Source organism: Astyanax mexicanus, chromosome 13, assembly GCF_023375975.1.
Source record: "Astyanax mexicanus isolate ESR-SI-001 chromosome 13, AstMex3_surface, whole genome shotgun sequence".
In the NCBI taxonomy this organism is placed as follows: domain Eukaryota; kingdom Metazoa; phylum Chordata; class Actinopteri; order Characiformes; family Acestrorhamphidae; genus Astyanax; species Astyanax mexicanus.
In genome coordinates, this window is record NC_064420.1 from 25,698,639 (window position 1) to 25,713,177 (window position 14,539).

The 14,539-nt window shown below is 37.8% G+C and overlaps 1 protein-coding gene and 1 long non-coding RNA gene across 4 annotated transcripts; one reads left to right on the top strand and one right to left on the bottom strand.

The window, feature by feature from the left end:
- The first annotated feature begins 2,056 nt into the window (after window positions 1–2,056).
- Window positions 2,057–13,727, top strand: coro2ab (coronin 2Ab). Its single transcript, XM_022677489.2, has 11 exons — window positions 2,057–2,761; window positions 2,908–3,024; window positions 3,308–3,457; window positions 6,088–6,267; window positions 7,604–7,720; window positions 8,839–8,943; window positions 9,135–9,231; window positions 9,327–9,439; window positions 9,676–9,766; window positions 11,339–11,637; window positions 13,339–13,727. The coding sequence occupies exons 1-11, from the start codon at window positions 2,420–2,422 to the stop codon at window positions 13,471–13,473; spliced, it is 1,746 nt and encodes a 581-aa protein (XP_022533210.2). The 5' UTR covers window positions 2,057–2,419; the 3' UTR covers window positions 13,474–13,727.
- On the bottom strand, window positions 6,123–11,477 carry LOC111194131 (uncharacterized). Of its 3 annotated transcripts, none has more exons than XR_007423938.1 (5): window positions 11,389–11,477; window positions 9,319–9,449; window positions 7,519–7,683; window positions 7,168–7,248; window positions 6,123–6,212 (listed from the first exon to the last, which is right to left on the bottom strand). It is a non-coding gene; the product is annotated as an uncharacterized LOC111194131 (long non-coding RNA). The 3 variants fall into 3 exon arrangements; XR_007423937.1 differs by having other exon boundaries at window positions 7,519–7,686; XR_007423939.1 differs by having other exon boundaries at window positions 7,519–7,708.
- Window positions 13,728–14,539: the final 812 nt, after the last annotated feature.

Sequence of the window (14,539 nt, forward strand, 5' to 3'; positions counted from 1 at the left end):
ACAGTGCAAACGAAGGTATATGTAACTATTTGCAGTGGGGAAATTAATTATTTGATTCCCTTCTAATTTCATAAGACAAAATAGCAACAAAGAATCAAGAACAGAAACAGTAAATAAAGGATATACATTAATTTGTAATTAATAAGGCACTGAAGTTTCTTAGAGTTTGTCACCAGGTTTGCACCTATCACAGAAGGGGTTTTGTCTCACTCCTCTTTAACGAAAATCTCCAACTTCTTCAGGTTTTAAAGATGTCACTTGACAACTCGAAGTTTGAGCTGCCACTTTAGATTAAGGCCACTCTAGGATCCCAATTTCTTCTTATGTTTGGGTCATTGTCATGCTGGAAGACCCATCCTAGTCCAAACTAAGCCCAGGAGGTTCTCATTCAGATTCTATGGTACACGGCCCTGTTCATCAGCGCTTCAATGAAGTGAAGTCTTACTTTACCCTTAGCAGAGAAATAGATCCAAAGTAGGATGCCTCCACCTCCGTACTTGACAGTAGGGAATGTGTTCTTGGGTTCAAATCCAGCATTTCCCTGCCTCAAAAAAGACAAGTCAGCTTGATGCAAAAGAGCTCAATTTTGGTCTCAAGTGACCACATTACATTCTCCCAAATCTTCTTTGAATAATTCAGGTTTATTTAGCAGAGGCACTTGCAGGATCCCAATCCATTACAGCAACATGGATTACTAATGTTTTTTTTTTTTTTGACGACTATGCTTCCAGCTACCTTGAGATCATTAACAAGCTCCTCCAATCTACCTCAGAATCATCCTTATCTTATGAGGTGAGATCTTGCATGGAGCTCCAAATAGAGGGAGATTGATGGGCTTGTTTTTATTCCATTTTTAAATGATCGCACAAATAGTGGTATTATTCTTGCTGATGATTTTGTAGGCCATTCCAACCTCATGGGCAGATAAGTGGTCTGTGGGGTCAGAATTCTTGCTAGTTGGCAGAGGATCAAATACTTATTTCACTTAATTAAATACAAATTAATTTATAAGCTTTATTTTGACACACACACACTCTCAGGTAAAAGTTGGTAACCTGGTATAAAGACCAGAAACATTATACCACTGGAGAAAACCAGTGACCGAGTAAAAGAGAAAGAGAGAGAGAGGGAGAGAAAGAGAGAGAGTGAATGAGTGTGATAGTGGAATAAGGTAATGTAATACAAAAGTTCATACACACATACACACACTTCTCTATAGTTTATACTAATCTGGTGGGGAAGGTCATTAGGGTAAATACAGTTTTTTAAAAATAAATGTGGCTTTAGGCCACAGTGATGTAACAGTAGTGTGTGTGTGTGTGTGTGTGTGTTCAGGTTAAATGTCAGATGTTCAGTTGTGTAAGGTCTTGTATTGTAATGAGATTCGACTCCTTCTCATGAATGATTAACTGCAGAAGACTGACTCAATATTTCATGAGCCAATATTGCACATCTATATATGTATATACACTACCCGTCAAAAGTTTTAGAACACCCCTATTTTTAAATTTATTTTTGCCATTTAAGATCTTCAGGACCAGTCAATAACCTTAAATGATACAAAATCCATAGTTCAAAACTTTAAACAAAAAAAAAACCCTAAAAAAGTCATTTTACTATTGGGAAAAAATATTCTGAAATCCTGAAACAATCATATATTGTTTAAAAAAAGGGGTAATCTTTTTTCAGCAAACAATACATTGGTTTATAGCTTACAGCTGGTAAGTAACAACAGAAATTGTTTTGGAAATGGAGTTTTAAAAATGTCAATTTACAAAGACTGTGTCTGTAGTAAAACAGTGCTGGAATAGATTGTGTTACTGATGTTACTATCTACTGCAGCATTTACACACAGACCTCTGTAACTATTAAAAGTCTTTTTTTAGAGAACTTACAGATGAAGCCAGAGAGCGGAAAGTACTGTTTCTTACACCTTCAAAAGACTCTTGGAAACTGGAGAAAACTGGTATATTTATTTTATATTTTTCTACTTTATTTAAACCATGAAAAACATTTCTCCCAAATTCCAAATAAAAATATTGTTATTTAGAGCATTTATTCGCAGAAAATGAGAAATGGCTGAAATAACAAAAAAGATGCAAAACCTTAATACCTCAAATAATGCAAAGAAAACAAGTTCATATTAATAAAGTTTTAAGAGTTCAGAAATCAATATTTGGTGGAATAACCCTGGTTTTTAATCACAGTTTTCATGCATCTTGGCATGTTCTCCTCCACCAGTCTTACACACTGCTTTTGGATAACTTTAAGCAGTTCAGTTTGGTTTGATGGCTTGTGATCGTCCATCTTCCTCTTGCTTATATTCCAGAGGTTTGCAATTTGGTAAAATCAAAGAAACACCTCATTTGAAAGTGGTGTGAGCTGTATATAGGAGTGTGTGTGTGTGTGTGTGTTTAGTATGAGTGTTGGAGATCTCTACATTTGCAATGTAAATATCTATGGACGTCAAACGGAAGGGAAGGTTCCTTCTGATGAACTGATGAATGTGCACATATTTGTGTGTGTGTGGGTGTGTGTGTGTGTGTGTGTGTGCATTCAGATGTCCTGGCACCCTCCATACCGCAGCTCTAAGTTCCGGCATGTTTACGGGAAGCCTGCAGGCAAAGACCAGAGGTATGATGGCCTGCCAATCACACGCGCTGTCCATGACAACCACTGCTGTGCCGTCAATCCATGCTTCATTGCTGTGGTCACTGAGTGTGCTGGGGGCGGAGCCTTCATCGTCATCTCTATTCGGCGTGTGAGTACACACAAAGACCCCCTTCTCCCCCTTCCCCCATATTCCATAACACACCTGGATCAGGTAATCAGGTGATGCAGTATATGGGATACCTGGCTCAGGTCTCATTATATATGTGTGTGTGTGTGTGTGTGTGTGTGCTGCAGACTGGGCGTGTGGACCCTCATCACCCCCGAGTGTGTGGGCACAGGGCCAGAGTCCTGGATATAAAGTGGGACCCCTTTAATGACCATCGCATCGCTTCCTGTTCTGAGGACTGCACGGTTAGAACCACTTCACTGTTGCTATAGAAACTGCATCCATAGATAGATATTTTAGATATATTAAATATTAGATATGTCTCTAGATTTACAGCACCAACAGAAATATGTCAATATCTACAGTCGTCTCCAAAAGTATTATGAGCATGATCAATTTGTAATTCGACTTCTTAAAGAGGTACAGTATCAACAAGGGCAGCCATGCAATCCCAAAGCTGTGACACTTCCTCCACCATGCTTGACAGGTGCTCTTGTATGTTTTTGGGTTTTTTGGGTTTGTTTGTAGGTTAAGGTGTGGGACATCCCCAACAGTGGTTTAAAGGAAAACATTATTACAGCAAGGAAGGAGCTTCTGGGACACAGTCGCAGAGTCGGACTAATTGAGTGGCATCCAACCGCCAAAGACATCCTGCTGAGCTCCGCCTACGACTACCAGGTACAGACTTAAAGAACTTACATGAACACTACTAGGATCAACTACTACGATCAACCACTGACCCAAAAAACTACTGAGGACCTTAAGATAACCTAAGTTGAGAAATTGCAACGGTTTTACATGACCAGGGTAATGTACTTTTTTTTTTTTTTTTTTTTTTAACATGTTTATTTATTGGCAGACAGTTCAAATACAGAGTTACAATAAACAGGATTTTGTTCCACCTTAAAATTATTTCACTAAACCCTTCCCCCCTCCCACCCCAATTAGTTGCCTCTAAGAAATGTACACATTCAGACAATTAAAAAAAATAATACATACATATATATATATAAATAAATTCCTTTTTTTCCTTCACAAGTAATCTATTTGAGTACTCAGTGGGAGATTGGGGAACGCCATATTGTGGGTTTGGGCAAAGTGCCGGACTTGGAAATAGCGCCACAGATCCGACCGACTTAGGTTGTAGTTACTTCGTAGATCCTCAAAACTTGCAAAAACCCCGTCAATATATAGATCACCAAATTTTGTCAGCCCTTTCCTCTGCCACGTTTTAAAGGTGTGATCTAGTTTAGCTGGAGGAAAAAAAATATTGTTACAAATTGGACTTTGCACATGTAAGGTCTCTCTAAATTTAAAGTGCTGTCTAAATTGAGTCCAAATTCTAAGTGTACCCACAACCACCGGGTTAGACGTATAGTATGTTTCCTGTAGTGGGAGCTTAGATGTGACCAGAGCGCGAAGTGAGAACCCCTTACAGGATCTCGACTCCAACTCACACCAATCCTTATCTGGGGTCTGAATCCAGCAGGAGATCTTATGGAGACTTGATGCCCAATGATAAAACATTAAGTTAGGTAGTGCCAGCCCTCCAGTAGGTCTAAGTCTTTGAAGGAGGGCCTTTTTAATCCGAGGAATCTTCCCATTCCAAATAAATCTAGAAATCAATTTGTCTATTTGCTTAAAAAGGATTTGGCCAGAAAAATAGGGAGACATTGGGACAAATATAAAAATCTTGGTAGGACATTCATTTTTATGCAATTGACCCTCCCAGCTATTGTTAGATGTAAGACACTCCAATTATTAAGGTCTGATTTGAGCCAGGTTAAAAATAGGCCAAAGTTCTGTGTGTATAGGTCTTTAAAGGTATGCGTAACATTAATACCAAGATATTTGAAACCTAAGTTGGTAATGTGAAACGGTAGGGATGCATCTGGAAGTTTTGAAGCTAGCTCATTCACTGGTAAGCATTTACTCTTTGACAAGTTTAATTTATATCCTGAGAAACTTCCAGGCTAATGTACTTACCTCGGTTCTGTCCAATAGATAGATGGATAGATAGATAGATGGATGGATGGATGGATGGATGGATGGATGGATAGATAGATAGATAGATAGATATCCCGAAGGAAATGTAGGCATCCAGCAGCAACAACACAATACAATAAGAAACATACTCAGACAAATCAAAACACAGAAGAATAGAAAATATATAAGGCTATGAAAAAAACCTAACTATACAAGGTAAGGATCTATCTGTAAACGGAGCAGTGCAGTAGATGTTGCTAATGGTCATAAAGAATTAAATAATTAACAGAGTAAAGTGCAATGTGCAATGACATCGATTACGGAAGTGACTGATGTGACATAGAAATATAATATAATATATACATACATATATACTGTAGGCCTATACAGCATTTAAAAAAATCCTTTTATATAAAAAAAACATTAAATAAAACATTACAAAAATGATGTACAATAAAATGTGGTGGATTATATAATTATTTAATAAACATGTGATGCTTCAGTTAGGAAACCTGTAAGCATTTTTGCACTGTTTTGACTGGCACCACAACCAACTATTGAAATAATTTTTTGAAAATGTGCAACATTAACAGTGTTGAAAAACTCATCAGCTACACAACTTTACACAAAAAAATCAAGTTTTTCAAAAGACCAGCATCAATTAACTAAATGCAATAAATGCATTTGTATGTTTGTTCTACCTCAGTTCTTTTTGTGTTCAGTGTGATAAATCTAGACTGTTTTTGGTTTGGACAAATGCATTAACGTCAGGCTGAAAATGGAAATCTGATGTGGAAATGCAGATCAAATCTATTTTTATAAACAACTGAATATATATTTTTACTCCAAAATACTACAGTAATATTACATAAAAACATATATCTTGAATACATGAGAAAGACGACTTTAAGAATTTAGTGGTGCGATATAATAACCCTATGATATTTATGTTTTATAGGTCTCCAAACTCTTTTACAGTATTATACAGTATAAAAAAATCACAATAAATAAAATTAACAATGTTCTTCGAGACTTCAGTGGTATCATTTGACAACCATTTGATTAGCTTATTTCATAGGACAAATATTTCTGAAATGTTACACTGTTGTACAGATAGGCAGTAGTCTTTCTTGTGTATATTAGGTAATTAGACCGGGATATATCATGTTTATTTAGCTGTAAAATAAGTTTCTGTAACATTTTCAGTCTCTGCAGGAGAAGCGTGAGCCTCTGCTCCTCCAGCTGCGCTGTGCACGTGGCTACCGTAAAAAACACGGTTTAGACGCGACTTTTTTTTATCTTTTTGTCTTTCCTGTTTGCAGGTGTTTGTGTGGTGTCTGGACGGTGCAGGATCTGTAGTAAAGACTCCCGTGTGTGTGATCCATCTACACACTGACCTGGTTCTGTCGCTGGGCTTCAACGAGGACGGCAGCAGACTGGCCACTACCTGCAAAGACAGAAGAGTCCGAATCATAGACCCTCGAACAGGACAGCTGCTGCAGGTAAAACGGAGGGGGCCTGGGCTCGTGTTCCTAGATCCTAATAATCTTGATTAATAACAGGTTCCATAAGTGGAAAAAAGAACCAGAGGTCTGTAAGGACAGACTAACAGTACAGGTTTGGGATGTGAGAAGCAGAGGTTGACCAGTGGTTGCAGGACAGTGGTGTCGGTAGACCAGGTGATTAGCTGATGTAGACCTCCAAGTGCCATTTTTTTTTTATATAGGACCAACTAATGTTCCTCACTATTGTTACGAGTCACGTTAAACTTTTCCAGAGTTTAGGAAACATGGGTCAACTTTCCAAGGATGGCATTACTCTAAAATTCACAATTCCAGCACCATAAATCATGACATGGAATATGCCTGTGCCATCATGGAAGAACAAATCCATTGATGGAATAACCTGGTCTATATTCAGTATATTCAGTGTGGCATGAGGAGGCAGGTGAGTTGTGGGTCCGCCCCACGCTGAAGCGCAAAGCCATGCCTGTCTCAGCTGGTCTGCATCAGGACTGATTAACCGGCATATATCTGAGCCTCAGCCCTCACTCGAGGAGGAACTTTCACTGGGGAGCTGAGGGCTGAGGCTACACGGACCTTTAAAACAATACTGAAACTTTTCTACAGACTCTAGAGCCCCATTGGGCCGAGTTATGTTTTAAGTTTGTTTTGGGTGTGGTGGAGGGCATTTTCTGAGCCGAATAAAGGTATGTTTTGAGATAATTTACTCTCCGTGTCTGTGTTCTCTGTGTGCTTCCTCCTTCCGGGTCACAGCGGTCACGCCCCTAACCCCAGGGGCCCACCACATCAGGTAGTCAGCTGGCCTCATTCTTTCAGTACATACTGTTGCTGAACCTAGACCTGACCAACTGCAGCATCAACCCCAGATAATTTACTTACTTAAATCCAGGTGGCGACTTTCTTTTTGTCCAGGAAGTGTATATAACAGTGAATGATGCCCTCTACTGGAAAATCTTTAGCCTGTTGATAAATACAACAGAAATCCAGTGGGATTCAGGTACAGTCAGAAGTGGAAAAGCGTGTTGTTATAAATTAGCACACAGGTAAGGACCAATGAATGTGAACTCTAATGTCTAAAGGCAAGCTGATAAGCTGGTGGGCAAGCTTGTGTATTTGGGAAGATCTCTATAAGACCTCCAGCCACCAGATGTGCTAGATTACATCGAGCACAGGGGAACTTTTCTTATTTTCTTATGGACAGTGTGTGTCAGTGAGTGTGTACATATGTACTGCAACCTTCTTTGTCTTTTTCTCTCCATGTATCTCTCTCTCTCTCTCTCTCTCTCTCTCTCACACACTTTCTTGTTCTGCGTAGGAATCTGGAGGTCAGTCTCACAAGGCCAGCAAGGTTGTGTTCCTGACTGACCTGAACCTCCTCCTGACAACAGGAAACTCCTGCTGGAACCAGAGACAGTTCGCACTGTGGGATCCGGTAACACACACACACACACAAAGGATCTGGTGATATTGGTAATAAGCAATGCTTAATATTAATGTGTAGGTGTATGGGTACCCTTCTAGGTGTGAGTGTGCAGATGTGTGCACCTGTGCAGTTGTGTGGATACCTAAGCAGCTGTGCAGATGTTTGTACCTGTACAGGTGGGTGTTTACCTGTGCAGGTGGGTGTCTACCTGTGCAGGTGGGTGTTTACCTGTGCAGGTGGGTGTTTACCTGTGCAGGTGGGTGTCTACCTGTGCAGGTGTATGTGCCTTTGCATGTGCATGTGCACCTGTGCAGGTGTCCCTTGTGAAAAAAGGATACTTAAGGATACTTAAACGCTGAAATAGGTCTGTTCTTAAATTATGTTATTTTGGAACCACTTATTTTGTACTTAATTTCTACTCGTTTGTAATTAAAACGATATAAATTTGCAGTAAATTCATACTGAGTGTACTAGTTGAATGTTATTTCTGCCATTTAAGTATGTTTGAGTGAGTTGTGCGAATGAACGTTAAAAACATATTAAAAGTGTGATTATATATTATTATATTATTATTATAGTATATATTTAATATCACATAAATTTTAATAGTGTACATAAACTGGTAAAAACAAAAGCAAGATATCTAATTGCAAGCATTAGCAGTTAAAGTTATTAAACTTGTACTAAAGTAGTCTATTTTTTAACACACAAAACATTGATCAGCACAGTTTTAATTAGTCTGAGCAACATAAAATGAATGTTCTGGTAACAAAAAACAAGTTTTATTTCAGAAATATAGGCTCATAGGACACATTTAGTACAATTATAATTATATAAAAAAAAAGCATAGTTATATAAAATAATACTAAGTATATTCGACCAATAAAGTATACTTTTTCAACGTATACTGAAATACAGATTAAGTAAGATGATGTAAAATTTAAGTATGAGTAGAAAAGGTATACTTTAATTATTTGCATATAATCCAAGTACATTATTATTATATTAAACTATACAACTTTTTCACGAGGGGTGCGGATATGTGCACCTGTGTGGATATCTTTACAGTGGTGTGATTAGTGCACCTATGAGGACTAACAAAAGGGACGTGTGTGTGTGTTTATTAGGAAGATCTATCAGAGCCTCTTTTGGAGGAGGATGTGGATGGAGGTTCTGGAGTACTTTTTCCATTTTACGACCCGGATACACACATGCTCTACCTGGCTGGCAAAGTACACACACACACACACACACACACACACTTTTTGACGTGCATGTGTAAATCATATAAAAATGAAAACTGAAGTAACTTTCAATTTGTTTATTAAGAATTTCTGTAAACACTTTGGACAAAAACTACCCCTTTTTCTTTCTCTCTTTCTTTTCTCTCTCTCTCTCTCTCTCTCTCTCTTTCTCTCTGTAGGGAGATGGTAATATTCGATATTATGAGGTCAGTGCAGAGAAACCCTACATTCACTTTCTGGCAGAATATCGTTCTCCGCTGCCTCAGAAAGGCATGGGTGAGTATATGGGGTTGTACTTGTACAGGTGAGCAGGTGTTTGTGTACCAGTACAGGTGTGTGTACTTGTGTAGTGTGTGTGTGTACCTGTGCAGGTGTGATGCCAAAGCGTGGGCTGCGCACAAAGCAGTGTGAGATATTCCGGTTTTACAGGATGGTGTGTGTGAAGGACCTGGTGGAGCCCCTGTCCTTCACTGTGCCACGGAAGGTAAGAAACCCTGACAAAAAAAAAACACTCCAAACTCCAAATATTATCCACTGAGAGCTTTGGTTGGAATAAAAGTGTTAAATCGCTACATTTGCTATAATGTAACTAGGTGGTTACTATGGTGTTGCCAAGTGGATGCTAGATGGTAGCATTATTAAAAGCTCACAATCCACAAATCTTGAAGGTGAGTATACACAGTGGACTATACCCTTACCCTATACCCTTAATGTTTTCAGTTTGACGGCTTCCAGGAGGATATTTACCCAATGACGGCTGGAAACGAGGCGGCCATGACAGCTCAGGAGTGGCTGAAGGGTCACAATAAAGGTTAGCAGGACAAAATACTGGACTCAAAACATCTAGGGTGGGGCTCCGAGTGGACAAAGGCTTTGCCACATTGATCGAGAGATTGCTGGTTCCAGTCCCGGTAATGTAGCTTGCTATCAGCTGCCGGAGCCCTGAGAGAGCGCAATTGGCTATGCTTTCTCTGGGTGGATAGATGGCGCTTTCTCCCCACATCACTTCAAAGGGTGATGTCGATCAACCCTTTGGCGTCTGTGAGCTGATGTATAAGAAACGAGTCGCTACGCTTTTCTCTGAGTGCACTGTGATGCTACTCGACAATGCTACATCAGCAGCAGTTTAAAAGGAGGCGGTGGCTGATTTCACATGTCACTTGTCTTCACTCTTCTGGTGTTGGGGGAGTCCTAATGAGTGGGTTGGATAATAGGCCTTGTAAATTGGGGAGAAAATGATAAAAAAAAAAAAATAAGTAAATAAATAAAAATAAAACATCTTGGTACTCATGTACTAAAACTTGCATAGCAAAAGCACATTTGAATGTGCAATACGCAATACAATACGCAATGTTTTTGTATATACGCAGCTTTAGTACATGTAGCCCCTGATCTGCCCTACCAAAACAAAAAATTAATTAAAGTATTAATAAAGTATACTAAGCATTATTATGCTATAGTGCACTAAAGTGTACTTGTAGCCACATTATTAATCAGTATATTTAAAGGGTACTAAAATGGAACAACTTTTTGTTGTACTTATTATACTTTAATCATATAAAAATAGTACAAAAGTCTTACTTAAATTGTGCTAAGTGTACTTAACTTGAAAAACAAATACATCATGTATGTAACCCAAAATGTTAAATATGCTTACAGTAAAATTATAATACATTAAATGAGTATTACAAATGTATCACTATATGTATCACTAAGAATTGATGTTAAATATATATTTACATTAGAGTACAAATATGCTTCTTGTTCCTGTCTTTTGTAAGTAGCACACTTCCAGTATACTTTATTCTGTATGAAAATATATATTTTACTATTCTGTACTACAATTTTTAGTGTGTAACAAATTTACTTTTTTGATTTACATTTAAATGTTGTTTAACACTATATCCTATAATTTACTTATATTAATATTTTCCTAATTATAATTACAGAGCATTGAAATACATTTTAACCGTTAATAGTAACATTTTACCAAGGTAGTAATTTAATTTACTTTCTGAAAAGTGAACTACTGTAACAGTTGTTTTAACACACTTTGCTAAAAATGTACTAAAGTATATTTGAAAATGAGTATTTTAGAAATATATTGAATTATGTACTAATATGAAATAAAGTTGTACTTTATAGTAATCTATTTATTTAAAAAAACACTATATTGTACTTTTTGTATGATCAAAGTTTACTTTCAAATATTTGATGAAAGCATAATATTAATGTATTTTTAATATAGTTTAAGCAAGTACATGAACCTGTATTTACAGCAGACATTTCTCAATATGTTTTAAGTACAATTAAGTATATATATTTTTTTCACCAGGGTGTAGAAAGGGTCATACAATGATTTAATTAATTTCTGTACTTCCAGGTCCGGTGCTGATGTCCCTGAGACCCAACACTAAAGTTCAGAACCCTTACCCCGCTCCTGTGGATGTTAACGAGCTTCAGCGGTCGTTCAGCAGCACCAGCCTTCAGAAACCCAGCGGTCCGAACGAGGCCTTCCTGCGGCTCAGCCAGAGCTCAGAATACGACTGCACTGACCTGACCGGCTGGCACGAGGACGGAACACAGGAAAACGAGTGGAGCAACACACACCCAACACACACTCCCACAGAGACCTGGTGGTGCGAGTCAGCGGAGTTCACTCCTCCAGCTGTTGAGAAGGAGGTAAAGTTTAATATTAAACCTGGTTAGTGAATGAACTAGAGTTGAAAATCACTTAAAAGAATCAGTCAGTATAATGAGACAGCACTGTGGACATGGCACATGGTATAAATGTAAAATAAATAGTTTAAAGTGAAAGATAACCCTATATTACCCTATATTTTTATTAATAATAAAGGAGATACTAATTAGCTTAACATACGCTGCTCAACAAGTTCCACATGAATCTGAGCCCACAGAGACCTTAGAGGTCTCCCTTCATCAACTGCAATTCCTCGCCTGGCCACTAGAGGTCAGGAGTAGCGTAATTTAGATTTGGTTGCCTTCTCAAGTCACTGTATTTACACACCTACCTTGCAATCAGCAAAGGTGTCACAAGTATTCACAATTATTACTCTGATAGAAGTATACAGGGCCATCTCAAAAAAATTGAATATCTTTGAAAAGTTACTTTATTTCAGTTATTCAGTTCAAAATGTGAAACTCATATATAGATGTATTAAACACAGAGTGATCTATTTTAAGCGTTTATTTCTTTTATTGTTGATGATTATGGCTTACAGCCAATAAAAACCCTAAAATCAATGTCTCAGAAAATTAGAATAATATATAAGACCAATTGATACTTTTGGCAGTGTGGGCAGTTTGCCAAGTCCTGCTGGAAAATGAAATCCGCATCTCCATAAAAGTTGTCAGCAGAGGGAAGCATGAAGTGCTGTAAGATTTTGTGGGAAAACAAAACTGCTCTGACTTTAGACTTGATAAAACACAGTGGATCAACACCAGCAGATGACATGACTTTCCTATACTAATATTCTAATTTTCTGATACCTTGATTTTTGGGTTTCATTGGCTGTAAGCCATAATCATCAATAATAAAAGAAGTAAATGCTTAAAATAGATAATTCTGTGTTTAATACATCTATATAATATGAGTTTCACATTTTTAACTGAATTACTGAAATAAAGTAACTTTTCAAAGATATTATTTTTTTTAGATAGCCCTGTATGTACTACAGTTTAAAATATGTCTGTAGAAGTTGAAGTATCAATTCAAGATTTTTACTCAAGTAAGTTTAAAAGTATTCCTTTCAAAACTGCTTAAAGTATAAAAGTAAAAGTAATGTAAGGGAGAAAAATACCATTAAAGACAAAAGCTTAGATCACACCAATGATCAATGCATTTAATACAATGTAAATATATTAAAGAGGCGTAGTTGGGAAGTTTCTGCACAGTAAAGTATCTGTTCTTCATTACTTGACACCTCTGGCAATCAGTAACTCACCTTTGGTGCTCTTCTTGCACTTCTATTACCGTATTTTACGGACTGTAAGATACACTGTATTATAAGGTGCACTATAAATAAACATCTATTTTCACTGAGAAATTTCACTGAAACTCTTCAGTGAACTTCTGCAGAAAGGCTGTACTGCTCCTTAATACCTGACTGTTAGAATTCATACATAAGGTGCACCGCATTAAAAGGCGCACTGATTATTTTGGAACTGATCATTTTGGGAAAAATGAAAGGATTTTAAAAACAACATCCGATCCGATTTGAAAAACAACAATGGATTTAATGAAGTATCTCCCTCCAGACTATAAAAAATTAATAGATATAATCTTGATACACCAGAGATCAGATTTAGGCTTGATGTACAAGTTCATGTATGTTTATTTTGTGTGTGTGTGTGTGTGTTCAGCTGCTGCAGGTGTTCTACAGTCAGCAGGAGGAGATCCAATCACTGCGCTCACAGCTGGAGCAGAGAGACAGCAGGATACAACAGCTGGAGCTGGAGGTAAAGAACATCCGCAACCAGATGAGAGCTTCATTCTGATACAGGTGGGGGTGGATACTGAAGGAAGAAGCCCTGCCATGATTATATTTTGAAGTTTATGATGAACGGAATGATGATAAAAATGGGGCATCATTACCCTGCTTTTAGGCCAAGATATCCCCTCCCCCCAAGAATGCATAACATATATGACAAACCTCTGCTAGTCTTTGTACCTTTGAAACAAGTTTGTTTAGAATGAAATTGTAGCTTTAAAAGTATTATGTTTTCAAATAAATTGAGTTTTTTGTTTTTCACTTGTGTCCTAATTATTTATTTTATTTTGTTTATACCAGGAACAACCCACAAGACCTGCCATCTCTCTTGCCAGCCGAATTTGGCTCTTACCAAAGTGTCTCAAATTCTTAGGCTTGCCCAATTTTCCTGCATTCAGCACACAGATCTATTTTAGCAAAATGCAGCTTGATTTAGGGCATTAGTGTGTCTTTGGTATTGTAACAACTAGAAAAGTATGACTTGTGCAGCTTGAAATGCATGTATGTACTTCTGTTACTTTGGCGAATTGCTATTTTAATAGTGCAGTGCTTCTGAACTTACAAGCACAGAAAACTGACATACATTTTCACACTGTGAATGTACGTGAGAAGGTCATTTATGGGAACAGCAATGTTATTTTTTTGTGTATATTTTGTTTATTGTTGATGCAATTTAGGTTTTGCACTGCTGCGTTTTATTCTGTGCGTTGTGCACACAGTGCACCAGTGTTTCCAAGATCACATGAATGTCTGACCGTTGACAGATGTCTAGGTTTTTTTTAATCAGTGGCGCACCAGCATAGATATTTACAAGCTCTGTCACAATTTAAATAACTTTGGGCCAGTGTAATGACCTGAACACTGAGCGAGTTACGTGTTCCTGCCTCTTTGTCCTGGTTAGGACTCTGGCAGCGGCGTTCTGTATAAGCTGCAGTTGTCTGATCGTTTTTTTAGGGAGTCCGGTGAGTAGGCGGTTACTGTAATCTAATCTACTGGAAATAAATGCGTGGATGAGTTCTCCTAGAACACTACACTAACTCCACCCCGAGGTTACAAATACACAACAGCGAGCG

Coding starts and splice junctions, on each gene's coding strand:
- coro2ab (XM_022677489.2), top strand. CDS start 2,420: ATGAGTGTTGGAGATCTCTACATTTGCAATGTAAATATCTATGGACGT. Junction 9,232..9,326: donor GCTGCCTCAGAAAGGCATGG/GTGAGTATATGG, acceptor GTACCTGTGCAG/GTGTGATGCCAAAGCGTGGG. Junction 9,767..11,338: donor GCTGAAGGGTCACAATAAAG/GTTAGCAGGACA, acceptor CTGTACTTCCAG/GTCCGGTGCTGATGTCCCTG.